The following is a 15,822-nucleotide window of genomic DNA, read 5'->3' as shown; positions in this document are numbered from 1 at the left end:
CGACTATTGTGCCATCAAATGTTTAAAAAAAAAAAACAATTAACATTAGGATAATAAAAATCAAACAACAGACAAATTATGATTTCCTAGAGCAATGGAACCAAATGTAAACACAGAGAAATACGCAAACAATTCAGAGAATGATAAACAGAAAAAACTAACATGAACAATTTAAAAAAAAAAAAAAAAGAGACCGAAACCAGAGAAAAAGATATGGAACAGAGTGAACCTGGGGACCGCAGAACGAGAGATTGTAGTAGGCAAGTAAACGAGTGATTTTAGGTATATTTTAATGAGGAGAGCTTCGAATGGCGACGAAGAGCAATTTGAATTTGAAAAGACCCCACTGTGGGACCAGTGTCAACAGATAGTCTTTTATTGCATGGGGAAAATTTGCATTTTGGGGTATTGTGACAGTCCACGCCCTTAGATCCCTTTTCCACTCATTCAGTTGGATGAGCTACGGTTCAGATCCTCTCTACTGAAAACAAATAGAAGGTTGAGATTTAGGGTGTGGACCCTGCTGGAGGAATGATGCGGATCAGGATCGTTGGGTGAGGACTGTCAGCTGTGAGATATGATCATATGAGACCCAAGTTTGAGGTATCAGTATCATATTGATCGTATCGGGAGATACGTATCGGTTTTGCAATTGACCGATCTCGATACCGTGCTGATACAGTATCGGTGACACGATACAAACAAGGGGTAGGTCAAAAAAATCATTTTTAAATTTGTCTAGATCTACTGGATAATAAAAAGATTTACAAAATTAGTAGATGTAAATTATGTTTTATCCTTACAAGTTACAATGTTGAAAAGATTTACCAAATTCTCATATAAGAAAAAAAACTAAATGAATATCCTAAACTACCCCTAACATCCTTCTCTTTCAATTTTTTCCTTTATTTAACCTTTTAATTTTTTAGTTTTTTTAATGATCCTACCCTTCATTCTTTTTCTCCTTCCTCCGGTGAACATTTCTGTAACCACTCCCTCCTTCCTCCGCTACAACTCCACACCATCACTGCCATTCACCTCCTCCCTCCCTCCCGTTCTTGACTCTTCTCTTCCCTGCAACCCCATCCCCTCCCAGCCCTGTGAAACCATTTCTTGCTGTCTGTGGAGATGCTTCTCCTTCCTTGCTGTTGAGGGTGCAAGTCAGTCTAAGATGATAGGCTGCAAATACTGCATATTGAACTACATGCTTTTTCGGGGGGAAAAACTACACTTTTAACCTTCTTTAGTTCTTCCCAACATGTGCCCCTCACAATGCCTTAGAAAAACAATAGAATAAACTGATCGATGCTGAATCACCCTACTTGGGGAAAAAAAAGAAAAAAAAAAGATAAACAGAAACTTTGGAGAAGTAGTAAAGTCCTTCTCAAAAGCTCATAAAGAGAGGTTTTGGATATTTCCAAGCAAATTGGGAAAATTCAGAACGAATTGGGGAGTAGATGCGAAACCGACAGGAAACGTCTAAATTAGAAGAATAATTTAAATGAATCTAAGCATGCGTTGATGGATGATGGCGAAGGGTTCACTCAAGTGAGGCAGAACATAAGAACATTACGGTTTTGAGTGCGAGAGAAGGATGAAGGGGTGGATGGAAGTGGCCGTGGCGGTGGTAGAGGTACTGCGGACCGATTTGCACGGAAGAGGGTGGGGTGGGGGTTGCAGGGGCCGGCGGAGGGAGAAGGGTGGGGGGAGGTGGGACTAGTGGAGGAGGTGTTCTCCCATCGGAGGCAGAGGAGAAAGAAGAAGGAGAAGAAGAAATAAAAAATAAAAAACAAAAAATAGAAAAGTCAAATGAAAATACAGAGGGAAAAAAGGCATGCTAGGGTATTTTAGGTTATTCCTCAAGCTTCTATTACTCATATGGGGATTTGGAAAATCTTTCCAACATTACAACTTATGATTGTAAAACATAATTAACATCTACCCTTTCTGTAAATCTTTTTTATATTTTGTAGATCTAGGCAATTTTCCCTTTTTGATATCGTGCATTAAAACCATGGTGGGACCACTATAGGTTCTGCCTTATTTTATCTAACCAATCATTTGAATTTCAAAAATTAATTATTTTTTGGGCAAAAGATCACTATCTGGGCCTCTAGCGACTGCATCAGCGCACAGACCAATGAGAACGAACGTACTGCAACATGGGGGCAACAAACAACAATTTTTTATTTTGGGGGGAGGCAGTGTGGTACTTTCTCATGCTTCTGTGTCTAGTCACAGGAGCCACGTAGGCCACACGATTTAAGAATTGGCATCAGATATGGCATATTAATATCGATCATGGCAGATACCAATACCTTTACATGATACGACATTGGTTATGGTATGATATGGATTCGGATCGACCAATTCGACCTGATACACATAAAAAACATTAAAATACACCTACATGTTTTTACATATTATATATACATTATAGTATTATACAATCTCTCTTACCAAAAAGAATATTATACAATATCTCATTTATTATATTATTATATACGCTCACTTATATAATTAATTTAATTTTGGTAAGCAATTTTGATTTGGTTTTGACACTCTTAAATTTCCACTCCATAAAGTGTAAAATGACTGGGTTTGAAGCAGATCCAAATCCAATCTAACAATTAGGTCGAAATCCAGATATAAACCCGAGTCAAGTCATGTTTATTGATCTATATCTAACCTCAAACTTTAGAGCAAATTCCAATTTCACAACCAGGGCCAAATTCGGGTTCAGATCCTAATCAGGTCATGTTGATTGATATCTAATTAAAAACTTGGAAGGATCCATATCGGTTCAGATCCAAATCCGATTTAACAATTGGGTCCAAAAATCTGGGTTTAGTCCCACATCGGGTGTGTGAGTGTGGTGTGTGTTATGTATATCCGCCATTCTAAGGTCCTAAAAGTCAATTAATCTTTTGGGATTGGTGTATGGTTTGTGTGATTACACTTTCATCAAAAAAAAAATTGGGTCCAAAAATCCGGTTTCAGATTGGGCGGGGCTAAGGCTTGAGAGAAACCCAAAGTAGTGAAAACTCAAGGCTTTGAATTGGGTTGGGGCCTGAATGAAACGGGTCCTATGGGCCAGCCCTATTAGAGAAACTCCAGGCTGAGGCCCAACTCAACACGTGATAGGCTACACCGCTACAGGTTGCCACCCCTACCCCCAAGGATGTGATGGGGATATTTTCTCTCTACAGTAAACAAGGAAGAGGGTACCTATGGTGTCAGTGTGGGAAGGAATCTACATGTCACTCTGTCTTTGAAAAAGTTATCATTCACATGAGGCCCATATATTCAGTGCAGCAAAGAGAGAATAATGAAAAAAACCTATGTAAGGGTGAAATTGCAATACTATGTCAACATGGGAGAAATTTTTCCCTATAAAGAAAATGAAAATATGAGATAATAAATAAGGGAATAAGAGCGTTGTCCGGTAGCGTGGTCCCTGCAGTAGCGTGGAAGCCAATGCGGGAATTGGGGGATACATAGGGGCATCAACCAAGAGGGAATTTTCATTTTGTAGAGGAATATGGCGGTAATGTCAGGGGGTTGTGTCTAGATGCAAGGCAACACTAACAGGCAGCCATTTTTCCCCTTAAATAAATTTGAAAGAACTTTAAATTTGGAATGTCATATGAATTCACGAAAGGAAGATGAAGAAAAACTTTGTTGATTAAGTTTCCTTCAGCGTTCAGAGTGAAGAAGAAGAATGTCTTCACTGCTGATGATGTGACCTTATGATTGGACTCTTGTGTATTATTAATTCTCACATTTCAGTTGGTATATAAAGATCGAAGATACCCCTCTACATGCTAATCAAAGGGTCAGTTCTCCATGGTGAGGAGATTCTCTCTTCACCACAGATGAAAAGAAACTGAGTACAAACACAATGAAACTCCAAAAAAACTGAGATAAACTTTCTATTCATTTAGTGTTTGTATGGGGTTTATTATCATTACAATTTGATGGCAAAGTTGAGGGGGGCCTTGTGAATCAAATTCCTTAGAGCATAAAGATCATTGAAATACTTTTACTCAATCTCTTCTTTTTTTTTCCCTTTTGTTAATTTCATTAAATAGAGAGATGATCAAGAGATCAAGCCAGCATGGGTAGAATGTAAAACATGAAGAAAAAGAGTTCTTTAACCCAAACTTGGGTTTGCTGTTCGACAAAAAGCCTAAAAGAAAAAAGAGAGAGCAATCACCTTCAAGGTATTAGATTCGATATCTGGAGGATCAATTCCATCTTTAAAAGCAAGTAGCAATCCTTCTCTTATCACCTTTGCCTCCAACAATTTGACTTTGTATGAATTTTCGGAGAGACAGAACCAGCAACTAGAGTACCCAAGTCAGCTGTGATTGACAGCTATCAAGAATGCCATGTCCCGAATAAAATCTAATGGAGAAACATTTCTTAAGGTATAAACTTACCAATTACACACATGCACTAGGGACATAGATTCGGCAGATAAGAGAGAATAGCTTTGTATAATAACCAATATTCTCTTATAACCCTCTATCAATTAGCTTCTGTACTCAACTTCTCTTACAGCTGATTCAGAATACAACACTTAGATTCTTTCCCCCTTTAGTATTGAAGTATTCTATTCTGATCTATTTATCTTGCCTTATATTCTTTATCATTAATGACACAGCTTGATAAGTGGTTATGGAATCCTGGAGGCATATGCTTAAACCTAATAGCTATTTAGAATCAAGAATCAAAGTTAAAAGCTCATTAACCAGAATGGAATTCTCAAAATATAAAAGAGAGATTAGAGCTTTGAGATATAGAATAACTACCAGGCAAGATGAGTAGTCAGGGAACAAAAAAAAAAAAAAGACTACTTGCAACAGAGATACATATGGAAGTGATGTCAATAGCAACTGAACCAGGGTTTTAGTGCACTTTATCAGTAAAAATAGGATTAGCTGCATCAGGCAGGATTGGACCATTTTACTCCTCAAAATACTGATACAAGTTTTTTTTGGACCATTTTACATTCCCAGTTCCGGTACCATTGATACAGTATCGGTCAAGTATCGATATAGGCGATGGTTGATCCAATACCGATACCTAAAATCGTGAGCTAAACACAATTAAGATTGGCTCATTAATCGCATCAGCACTTATTTGGAGTGGATGGAAAGCTTAAATCTTTTAGGATCAAAATTTGATGACAATAGGTGTGGTAGTATCCTAAAAGAACTTACTTTACATTGCTGAAATGGTATAAACTTTTGTAGAGGAAAAAGAGTAGTGTATCACATCAAGGCGAAAGTTTTCGTCATCAGGGTGAAGAGAGAATCTCTTTATCCATGGTGATTTGATGCTAATGAGTCTCAAACATCCTATTAAAGAGTCAAATCTTAGATCTTGTGACTGAAAAGAATCTGTTTTCACCATGGATGAGAGAAAACTAAAAGATATGAATACAAAAAAACATGTCAGTTATATAGATAGATAAAGGATCTAGGAGACAATTACTTAGAAGTACATTTTGTGCAAGAACCAGAGCCCATTTGTTACTTTTAATTGTGCAGTACTGCAACTTATTAAAGTGAGCCAAGTAACTTAGATAGTGGGCTGGGTAGAGAGTTTTAGCCAAGCGTGCTTAGTTGGGTAGGGAAGGTTGGGGAATTTAAAGTGAGAAAAGTGGGTCTGAAGTTCTGAACCATCAAAGCTTCACTTCAATATAGCAATTTAAATGAAAAAATTTATAGTACAACTACTAGCCAGAGAGAGCCAGAGAGAGACAGAGATAGGCCATTTGGTTTGTTGGGTTTATTAAAACTAAAGGGACTGACTGCGTGTGAAATTTGGCACCATTCATATGATATGGGCATACGTAGAGTCGGTAGAGACTACTGTGAACAGGGGAAGATTGATGGATTAACTAACTAGTTAATGATAGAAGAGAAGCGAGCATGTCAATCTAAATGTTGTGGATTTGAAAGCAGATATGGATGACATACCCAGTAGTTATCAAATCAAAACATGGAATAGTAGTACTCATGTGGGCTGCCGTGTTAGTGAATGGTGACGGGTGACCCATTCAAAGTGTTCGACAATTACGTAGTAATTCTTCCTTTTTTTCTCTCACTTTGATTTGATTTGAATCTTCCCCGAATGTTGTGGCTCAGTGGCTGTGTTTTTCTTAATAGTTAATAAACCCAATAGTGCTCCAACTTCCAATATAGTAATTCTTCTCTTTCACCGTTCCACGCACCTTTATCTCGGTTTTGTAGCACCGCCTATGTAGTAGGCGTTGGCATGGGCTGAGTAAAGGGAGAACAGTTGGTTTTTTTCGTATATGTTGTCGCATGCGTATTGTTTGTGAAAATGTTTATATAAGTAAAACATTGCATTGGATGTTCCAGATTTCGTATCGTTTGTACAAAGTGATGATTTTAAGAATAATTAATAATGAAATCCCATTTGAGGCTTTGAGATTCACTTGACAGGGACCACACAAAGTGATACAGAACGAAGGCGAAAGAAAGAGAACGTGGTGGAACAGTAAAGCAGAAATGAGAAAACCAGAGACCAGAGTAGTGGTTTCCCCTTAAAACCTGTAAAAGGTTAATAAGAAGAGAGGTGAATGGTTGAGAAGTGAGACAACGAAACTGCTGTAGTCAAAGAGGTTTTCGAGCCCCCATGTGAGATCATGTGATGTGTGTCCACTGGATATTTGATTACGAGAAAGAAACCAAAGAAAAAAAAAAAAAGATCAATTCTTCTCAGTAACAAAACCCAACTGGCCTGGCCAACTCCCATAAAAAGCCGAGCCACTGTGAAAAGAAAAGTAGAAAAACACTCTCTTGACTCTTCTTTTCTCCCTCAGACCTGAGTCACCTGAGTTGTTAAAATATAGAAAAGAAAATTGTAAGTTGCAATCCTTTTCAGTTTCTTCTGATAAGTTGAGAGTTTGACCCATCAGCTCGTCAGTGAGCTACCCGCCTTACACGGCGCACCTGCCTGCATGTTACTATGTTTAGGAAGCTCAAGCCTCAAGGGCCCGCAACCACCCGCGACTTACTACTCAGTATTCACTAATGGCCAATGGGTCACCTCATCACATCACATATTCATCCATGCCTAAACGTGAAGTGTAAAGTGCCATGGTAACCTCATCTTAATCAAGAATGGATCATCTGTATGTATCAATAAGTGAACGTACATTTCAGAATCAATCACATTTTAATTTCATAAAAATCTCTTCTCCCCTTGTAAATGGCAAAAATAGGATAAGAGGTTGACTCTCACATGTATGTTCACCTGTTGATACGTGCAGACGAATCGAACTCATCTTAATCAAGTTTCAAAGGATCTGATTGGAACTGGCCAAGGTTTTAGATAATGGTATCAGATTGTGGCCAATCCATATCGATGTGGACTGATATGATATCAGTACGTGATTGGTTACGTTAGTCTTGACCAAAATTTTTTTTTTTTTATTATCATTTTTATTTTGACCGATTTTGATCAATATCGGTCGATATGTATCAATTATTATATAGTATTGTGAACTAGAACCTTGGAACGGGAAAAATTAGTTGAGACCCTGATTCCATTTAACTCTTCGATTTTTGAATATCTCTTTTAAATCGATCATGAATGTACTTAGATCTTCAAAATTAATCAGAATCGAGTTTGATCGACTCCGATCTGTTTCGAATTGAAATCCAATACAAATTGATCCTATTTTTTATCACAAGTTTTAAAACCTAGATCTCAATTCTCAATTTCTCCTCCACAACGCAGACTGACCAATCCCAAGTGACCCATATCATGCTTTTTAGCTAATGGTTAGGTTTGGTTGTTGGGGTTCTACCAAACCCACATATAACCTGCTCGACCCAAATTATATTTCCTCAATCTTCACTAGTGGGGACTGGGGGACTAGACCACTTCCCACATGCAGTGATGCTATACCTATTTTCTCCGGCCTATCTATCTCTCTCCCTGTCAGCCATTAAATCTAAGCTTTAGATATTGAAAAGTAGAAGACAAGACTTCATACCAAAAAGAAGATAGAAGTTGGAAGTTAGAACGAACAACTCCTTCGTCGTCTTTATTTTGACCTTTCTGGGAGAGAAGAGGAAGGTGTACCTTCCCTTCGGTAATTGACTTAATCTCCCTGAGAGTCCCTATCAGAATTAAAAAGAAAGGTAGAAAGTAGGATTGGTGTTGGTCGCTGGTACTACTCGGGCAGGGCAGGGAATAAGTTGGAACTTGATATTCGGGAATCCGGAATTGGGGTTTGGGGAGGAGCGGTGGACATAACGGCTACTGAAAAGTCAATTTTGGATCGAAGGTCTGTGTCAAGCACTAGTGGCTTTAACCCATCTCGAAACCCTAATGTTGGGTTTGGGTTTTAATCTTTCTTTTTGTCCCTTACTGAGTTCCTGTGTTTTGGACTTTGGAGGACACTACGTTCTGATGTAAACCTTGGATTAGGGTTTTTGTGCACGCTGTATCCATAGGATACTGATACCAAATGAAAAGTTATACATTTTGAAATTTAAGATTATAATTGTTTGAAGGTGATTGGAGGATTCAACCTGAAACCTAAGGCATTAGGTGAAGAAAACTACTCAAATATGTTAGAACTTGGGTAGAACTATCCTCAAAAGAGAGGGTGTCAAGCATGGAAGGAAAACTCGGTTGAAACCTGTCGAAACTACCGAGACATCTTGGTTTCGTAGGTTTTTGAGATGAGGAGGGGTATTTTAAAAACTACATGGTTTCGACTTAGTTTCGATAATTTCGACCATGTTTCAATTATGTTTCGGTCAAAACAGGTTGAACCACCTAGAACTAGGCCTATATAATACCTTATCTCAACCGAGAAAGGCATATCTCGACTTGGTTTGGACAGAAGCCCCTCCAACCAAAGTTTCCCCAAGAATGGAAAAAAATATAAGGTTTCGACCTGATTTCGATTGAAACATAATAGGTTTTGACCTGATTTCGATTGGTTTCAACCAAATCCCGATTTTAGCTAGGTCGAAACCCGAGTTACTGATCCTTGGTGTCAAGTACCTATAAATCTCTCCAACAATCTCCCCCATACACGGGAGCTAACCTTCTCCATCTCCTCCTTCACAAGGGAGGAACTGAGATGTACTTGACTCTACCATAATTTATGGCCTTGCCACATCTTGGCTCTATCATAACTTGGCTTTAATATCACTTCACACACTGGACATTTACACCGACACGACCAAACCTGATCAGAAATTACTATTACCTGTTCGCTTACACAGTTAAGTATTCTCAATAATTGATATCGAATGGTTGTGATCCGTGAACTCCTCCCAACACTAATTACAAATGGATTGGAATAAGTGCTGAGGACCCACCAATCCATGAAAATTCCGTTGGAGTTTCAATTCAAAAATTGTTGTTTTCATGAGAGGTACTTCATCCACCGCTTCAAGCAAACAACACCACATGCTCCCCGGCATTTTGTGATTGGAATCACGCTTCAATGCCAAAATTTTCTGCTTTGCACGCCTCAATGACCCATTCAAGACGATTTCTATAATGCTTAGGTTTGAATGCCATCTTTTTCCTCTTTTCATTTCCTTTATTATAGTGTGATTGTTTCTTTAGAAAAAATGTCTCTTGATTGCGGCCCTGGGTGAGTGCTTACTTGGTCAAAATTAGACCAATATGAGCCAGCCAGTCTTATCAACACAAAAGAAACTTAACCCACAAGTGAATGGATGGAGAGAGAATGAGAAAATATACAAATCTGGTCAAACTATTAGAATTAATACCTAAAACAGTTACAATCAAATCGGTTACGTACAGGTAGGGTGTGTGTGTCGTATATTTGATCCTAAATTTTTCTGGGTTTTCTTTTCTCCTCTACCTAACTTGCTTACTTTCTTCTCCTTTGGCAGCAGATGTGAACAGAACACACTAGCAGAAGAAGTCAGAGCCCTCCAACCAAAGTCCTTTTCCTTTTGTCTATCCACTCTCTCCCACCTATTCCCATGCCTTGTCTCCTTCTTCCAATCAGTAGATAGAATGCAACGTTCTGATTTTTGAAGTTTTGGGGTTGGGCCTTTCTCTTCTCCTTCATATCTACCTCAATCAACCAAAACCTAACCATATATCACCAACACAATCACTTTTTTTTCCTCTCCTTTTCTTTCCTTTCCTTCTTGCTTCATATGTACAAAAACCCAAAGCTGAAGTAAGGAATATGCTATACACATGGCCCAGTAAACCCCCCAACCCAATTCTCCTTTTTATCCCCATACAATATGGAATTTGTTCAATTCTTATTCTTAATCTGAACACAACTCGAAAAGGGAGAGACTCTCTCCCTTACCCAATTGTGTTCAGATTAAGAATAAGATCTGATCAATCCCAAATTGTATAGATTCTTTCTCACTAGACTCCCCAAGGATAATAGCACAGCCCCTCCAGTGCCTCTCATCGTTGTATTCTCATCCTTCACCGCCTTGTGATAGATCAATGGTGGTTCCTTCACTTTTAAGTTGCTATACCCAATTTTTTCTCGAACAGCCTCAATCGTCTTCGGCTCTACCGGGTTACCGGCTGCATCTGTTACACAGAACACATTCATTGCCGTATCACTTGTAGTAGAGATCTCAGCTCTCGTCACGTTCAGCCCATTCTCTCGGAACGTTCGGGTCACATCTGATAACAGTCCCCGTCGGTCCATTGTGTATAACTCTAGCTTTACTCCCTGAGCCCACCAAACAAAATAAAGCTTTTTAGATTTCCCTCCAAGATACGAATCATCTTAAATTCTGAATCCAGTAGCTACAACTTGAAAATAACAGAATATTCTAATACCTCAGATGCCCTTCTTTCAATAGAAGCTTGCAAGCATTGAATCACTCTTTGCCTCTCTGCTTCTGAACTAATGGGGGTACCATCTGTGTGCCTAATGTAGAATTCCTGTAACAGAATTCAATGATAAAATTGAATTAAACAGAGCTTTCATATGACTAAAATCATGTAAATGATTTCAGAAATAAATAAATACCTGATATGCTTCATTGCTTGCCGTGTCAAGGGTGGCATGGAAGACTACATAGTCCATGTCTGTCAAGGTGCACACTACATCAAACAACAATTTGGGCCGATCTTTACACAGGACATTAACGATGGAGTAACCTCTCTCTGCCCAATTCTGAACTGAGACAGTTGGTGTGGTTTCCGACGAAACCAGTGTTGATTTCCGTTCATAATCACGGTCTGCAAACATCATTTGATGAAGCCGGCGTTCTGTGTGGGTGACGGCCATGGACACGGCGGTCTTAGCACTTCGGATGTCGTTGTCTCCCTTGAGAACATTTCTCAAACGCCCTTCAATCCTATTGATTTTCTGGGAGTCTTCGATTGGGGAACCAGAATCACAGTCCTTGACATAGATCAGAGAAGCAATCCGTCCATTGTGAGTCCAAACTTTGGATTCCACAACATTGCATTCAAGGTCAGCGAGGACTGCAAACACCTCAGAGAGGAGACCTGGCCTGTCAGTTCCGGTTAATTCCAATGCCGTTAGGTCCTCGAAGCCGTTAGATCTGACGGAGTTACAGGTACAAAGAGACTGTAACCAATGAAGAAGAAACCCCATCTTAGCTTTTATTAAGAAATAACTATAAACAGAAACGGAGATCTGAGCGATTTGAATCGAAGGAATATCGAAGGCTTTTTGAATTACCTGCTCGATGTAGCTGATAACGCTCTCATCGGTGAGTTTGTTTCCGTTTTGATCCGTCACGTGGAAAACTGTAAATATAGAAGTTTTTAGAGGATGGAATTTCAGAAGTTTCAGGAGAAGGGAATCCATGGCTAGAGATGGTGTTGCTTGCTTACCATCCATGAACCATCTGCCGTCGGAGGAGATGTAAGCTTTCTTAATACTAAGGTTCAGATCTGTGAGGACTTGAACGGCCTCCAAAAGGATTCCGTGCTTTCTAGCACTGTCAACCTAAAATTAACAACCAGAAAAGTTAGTAAAAATTTCTCACCCCTTTTTATTTAAATCTTATTAGGGTTTATGCCTCTTAGCTTTGAAGGTTTTTAAGAAGCTCACCTTGACCAAAGTGGCAGTATCGCATACGGCATTGTCGATCACGACCCTGCAAAGCAAGTCAAGTGGAAAAATTAGGGAAAAATTCTTCTTCAACATTCCTTTAAAATAAAAATAAATAAATCAAAGGTAGAACGCAAGAATTTCGTCAATGGTGGAGGAGGAAAATAAGGGGAAGCGAATAGAACAGCGGTCATTCAAAAGTCAAGCTAGATTGGGATGAAAACTTCTGGAAATCAAACAAAAAAAATCAAAAAAACCGCAAATGAAGACGAAATCAAACAAAAAATAGAAATTGAATTCATATTCAGGAAAGAAAGTTGCGAAGAAACGCCGTAATCTCCATCAAATTTGTTAAAATTCAAAACGTCTAAGCACAGAAACAGAGACAAGTTAAGAAACTTTTAGGCAGCCAATCCATGATAGCAAGTGGCCATATCTCTTTCTTAAGGTTTACGGAAGCACCAATTCTAAGCTCTTTATATTATCAGAGAGAGAGAAGTGAAGAACAGAGGAAGCTCGGAAAATTTGTAAAACGCAGAACATTACTGATACATAAAAAATCATAAAAAACAGAGTCTAACCTAAACAAGTATTCCATTTTAAAATTATAAAACAGACAACCGGAGAAAATCATCAAAAACACAAGAGAAAACCGAATTTAAAAAAAAAAAACAAAACAAAAACAAACCAGAAGACACTAACCTTGGAGTAGTCATACGAATGACGAGCTTCTCATATTCGTCTAAACATGCAGACCATTCCATCCTTCCTTCTCCACACACTACCTCGCTGTTCGCTCGTCCAGCAAAATTACCAAAAATCGGAACCAAACTCCTCCTTATATCCCGGCTTTAATAGCAATAAATCTCTCAACCAACGCCAAGTGAAACAAAGAAGGGGAGTCACCTAAAATAACGCGTCTGTGCTAAATATAGCTCAGTGCAAGGTAAACTCAACCATCCTCCCTTCCTTATCTGAACTCTGAACATTCATCTTCTCCAACGATGAAATCGCCATTAAAAACCTTACCAGAACCTCCTACTCTTCTTCTTTACTTGCCCTGGTTTGTGATGAAGATGAAAGTCTCTGTTCTTCTGATTACCTGTTTCCTTCTCTCTTTCTCTCAAATCTCAAACCACGATTTCAAATTTCTTTTCTCTTTCTTCGCTCAGAACTTCTCAAGTGAGTCAGATTTGCAATTTTAGAACGCAAAGCAGAAAGCAGACGTTACCTCACTCACTTGCCTATTGCTTGGGTCTTTATTTATATCGCTATATAATTTAAAGTAATTTTAAATTTTAAATTTTATTTATTTATTATTATTTTTTTAAGTATTATTTTATAATTTTCAAAACCACGCCGGTACGCAAAGCGGAGACGGGTCCTATGACGTGATTGTTTCATCCATGCCCGGATGACCGACCGACCGACCGACCCACGCTGACTCTGACCTTTCTAACCCTAAGGCCTAAGCCAGCTATTTCCAACTTACATGTCAACCACCCTAAAGGAACACGTGTCCTTCGATGCCATTCCCAAAGGTTCAACTGGTCCAGTTTGGATGCCACCTTTGCAGACCGGACCGGACCGGACCGTACTTCACCTTACACTTTGCGTGCATTCCACTCAAGGAAGCCAGTTGGCGTGGGGGGAGAGTTGGTATGAGATTCTCGATCAACGCAAGCAGGCCTATCCACGTATGATAAGAATTGGTAGGTCCCACATCACTGGGGATGACAAATGAGAGATGGGAGATGGCTTCGAAATCAAGTCTGGATCTGCCGACTGGAATTATGGTCTCCACGTCCGCTCGTGTCGGCTTTTCCTTTACTCATCTGACGTCTCCCTCATGTGTACCTGTTAATAACTAGACCCTCGTCTCCCTCGTTTACTTTCTGCTTCTTATCGGCCGTAATTGAGGGTAAATAAGTCATTTTACTTGCAAACAAATGCAAGTAGGTAAAAGGGCATATTAATGAGATGCTTCTTGTGATTAGACGAAGAGAAATCTTAATCATGAGCATCATTAATGTGTCATGACTCATGAGATCATGTCATTACGAGGTATCTAAAAGGGTATATTCCTGATTTAGGGGCAGTTTAGTCCTCTAAAAAGTGAAGCACGCTCCATTGTTTTGGTCCCTTTGTTGGTTTGTTCCATGTTCGACATAGTAAAGGCAGCCCAAATTTCCGACGTGTCGTACTTACATTGGGTGAAGAAGCGCCGCGGTCTCACAACGGCTGATTTCAGACAGCCTGGAAACACGCGTTCTGATTCGGACTTATTGTGTTGCATTAAAACACTTTGTAGTCTTTTCTTTATTTTAATCATCAAAAAAAAAACACTTCTGAACGAAATTCATGCTCCGCACTCGTTTCAATTATACGAATAAACGACCCATGAGCCACTACGCACGTTCGTGCGATCTGATCATAATTTTCGATATCAGGTGAAGATGCCAATCTGATGGCTATCAATTGGAACATAGATGAAACGCAAGGTTTTATTAGAAAACATTTCAGGCTTTCAGCTATGCGGCTAAAGGATGGTTAAAAGCTAGAACAAAATCGGTTCTTTAATTGCTGGGAGAAAGGCCACCATGTGGGTCCCATTAGAAGATTGTTTGTCTGGACTCTGAAGAAGGTCAGTCATGTGATAGGAGTCAGAAAACAGGTGCAACAAGGCTCGCCGTGATATAAGGCACCGACGATAACGTGATTAGAGGTACAGAGATGTTCTTCCCTACACTGACTCTCTACAGTGACCGTTTATTACTCCCCGACATGAACATGAACAGCACAAAATAAAATTCAATAATATCCTCTTATCGACTGTTACGCCGCACGATCGTTCTTCATCCTTTGGCACGTCGTGTCTTGATTCCGACACGTAGACATCTCGACGTGCGTTGTAGAAACGAGCAGAGCACCTCCTCCATGGGACCCACTCCCACATCGCAGCACAAACCCGCCGCTTTTATTTATTTATTCTGTGTGGAACTAACGGCAGAAGAGAAGGTCAGTTAATACGTCAGTTGGGACAGTTGAACGAAGGGGCACTTGCCCTGTCACTGCCTCACTGGTGAAGGGACAATCTGAACTGCCCGAGCTGGAAGCCTGGAACCGGTCAGCTTTTAAGTTTTCTGTTGGATTTTGTGGCGGGAGAAACAAGCGAATTTCCCGCCCAATTGGATAATGGACGCCAGGTCATCAATGAAAAGTCTATGCGGGGTTAGAGACAAAAGCGGGATTTTCTACACACACACAAAAAAAAAAAAAAGTAGCAGAGAGGGATGGGGCCAAGCCCAGCAAACGCTTAACTGTTAACTATTACGGCTGGCGAATGCTGTGCCAACCAAGGTTTCAAAAACCTGATATCAAACATAGGATCGCGGCGAGCCTATGCTTCTGGTCAAAACCCTAGGAATCGGAATGGAGAAGAAGTCAAGATTCTACTAAATTCGTGAATTTAAAATTTTTTTTTATTTAAAGCTATTTTTGGATTGTAAGAAAAAAACAGAAAAATCATGATAAGACAAAATCATGTTGCTGCTATGATTGATTAATGTGCATTTTTCCTTAATTTTTCAGTTTTTTAAAAATTTTATTTTTATTCCTTACATCCAAATAATGAAATCAAGTCTGTTTTTTGTTTTTTTTGTAAGATAAAATCTTATTTAGAGAAGGAGCAACAGAGGCTTCAGTAATACAAAGAGCTTGAAACC

The 15,822-nt window shown here is 39.3% G+C and overlaps 1 protein-coding gene and 1 long non-coding RNA gene across 3 annotated transcripts; both read right to left on the bottom strand.

The window, feature by feature from the left end:
- Positions 1–1,301: 1,301 nt before the first annotated feature.
- Positions 1,302–13,166, bottom strand: LOC122665343. Its single transcript, XR_006333474.1, has 3 exons — positions 12,912–13,166; positions 8,067–8,075; positions 1,302–1,318 (listed from the first exon to the last, which is right to left on the bottom strand). It is a non-coding gene; the product is annotated as an uncharacterized LOC122665343 (long non-coding RNA).
- Positions 9,762–12,890, bottom strand: LOC122665342 (ACT domain-containing protein ACR8-like). 2 transcript variants are annotated; one of them, XM_043861462.1, is made up of 7 exons: positions 12,800–12,890; positions 12,098–12,143; positions 11,878–11,992; positions 11,723–11,790; positions 11,042–11,608; positions 10,849–10,953; positions 9,762–10,738 (listed from the first exon to the last, which is right to left on the bottom strand). In XM_043861462.1, the coding sequence occupies exons 1-7, from the start codon at positions 12,859–12,861 to the stop codon at positions 10,373–10,375; spliced, it is 1,329 nt and encodes a 442-aa protein (XP_043717397.1). In that variant the 5' UTR covers positions 12,862–12,890; the 3' UTR covers positions 9,762–10,372. The 2 variants fall into 2 exon arrangements, with proteins under 2 accessions (XP_043717397.1, XP_043717396.1); XM_043861461.1 differs by having other exon boundaries at positions 11,042–11,790.
- Positions 13,167–15,822: the final 2,656 nt, after the last annotated feature.

Source organism: Telopea speciosissima, chromosome 6 (assembly GCF_018873765.1).
Source record: "Telopea speciosissima isolate NSW1024214 ecotype Mountain lineage chromosome 6, Tspe_v1, whole genome shotgun sequence".
NCBI lineage: Eukaryota > Viridiplantae > Streptophyta > Magnoliopsida > Proteales > Proteaceae > Telopea > Telopea speciosissima.
This window is presented reverse-complemented; position numbering and strand designations above follow the sequence as displayed.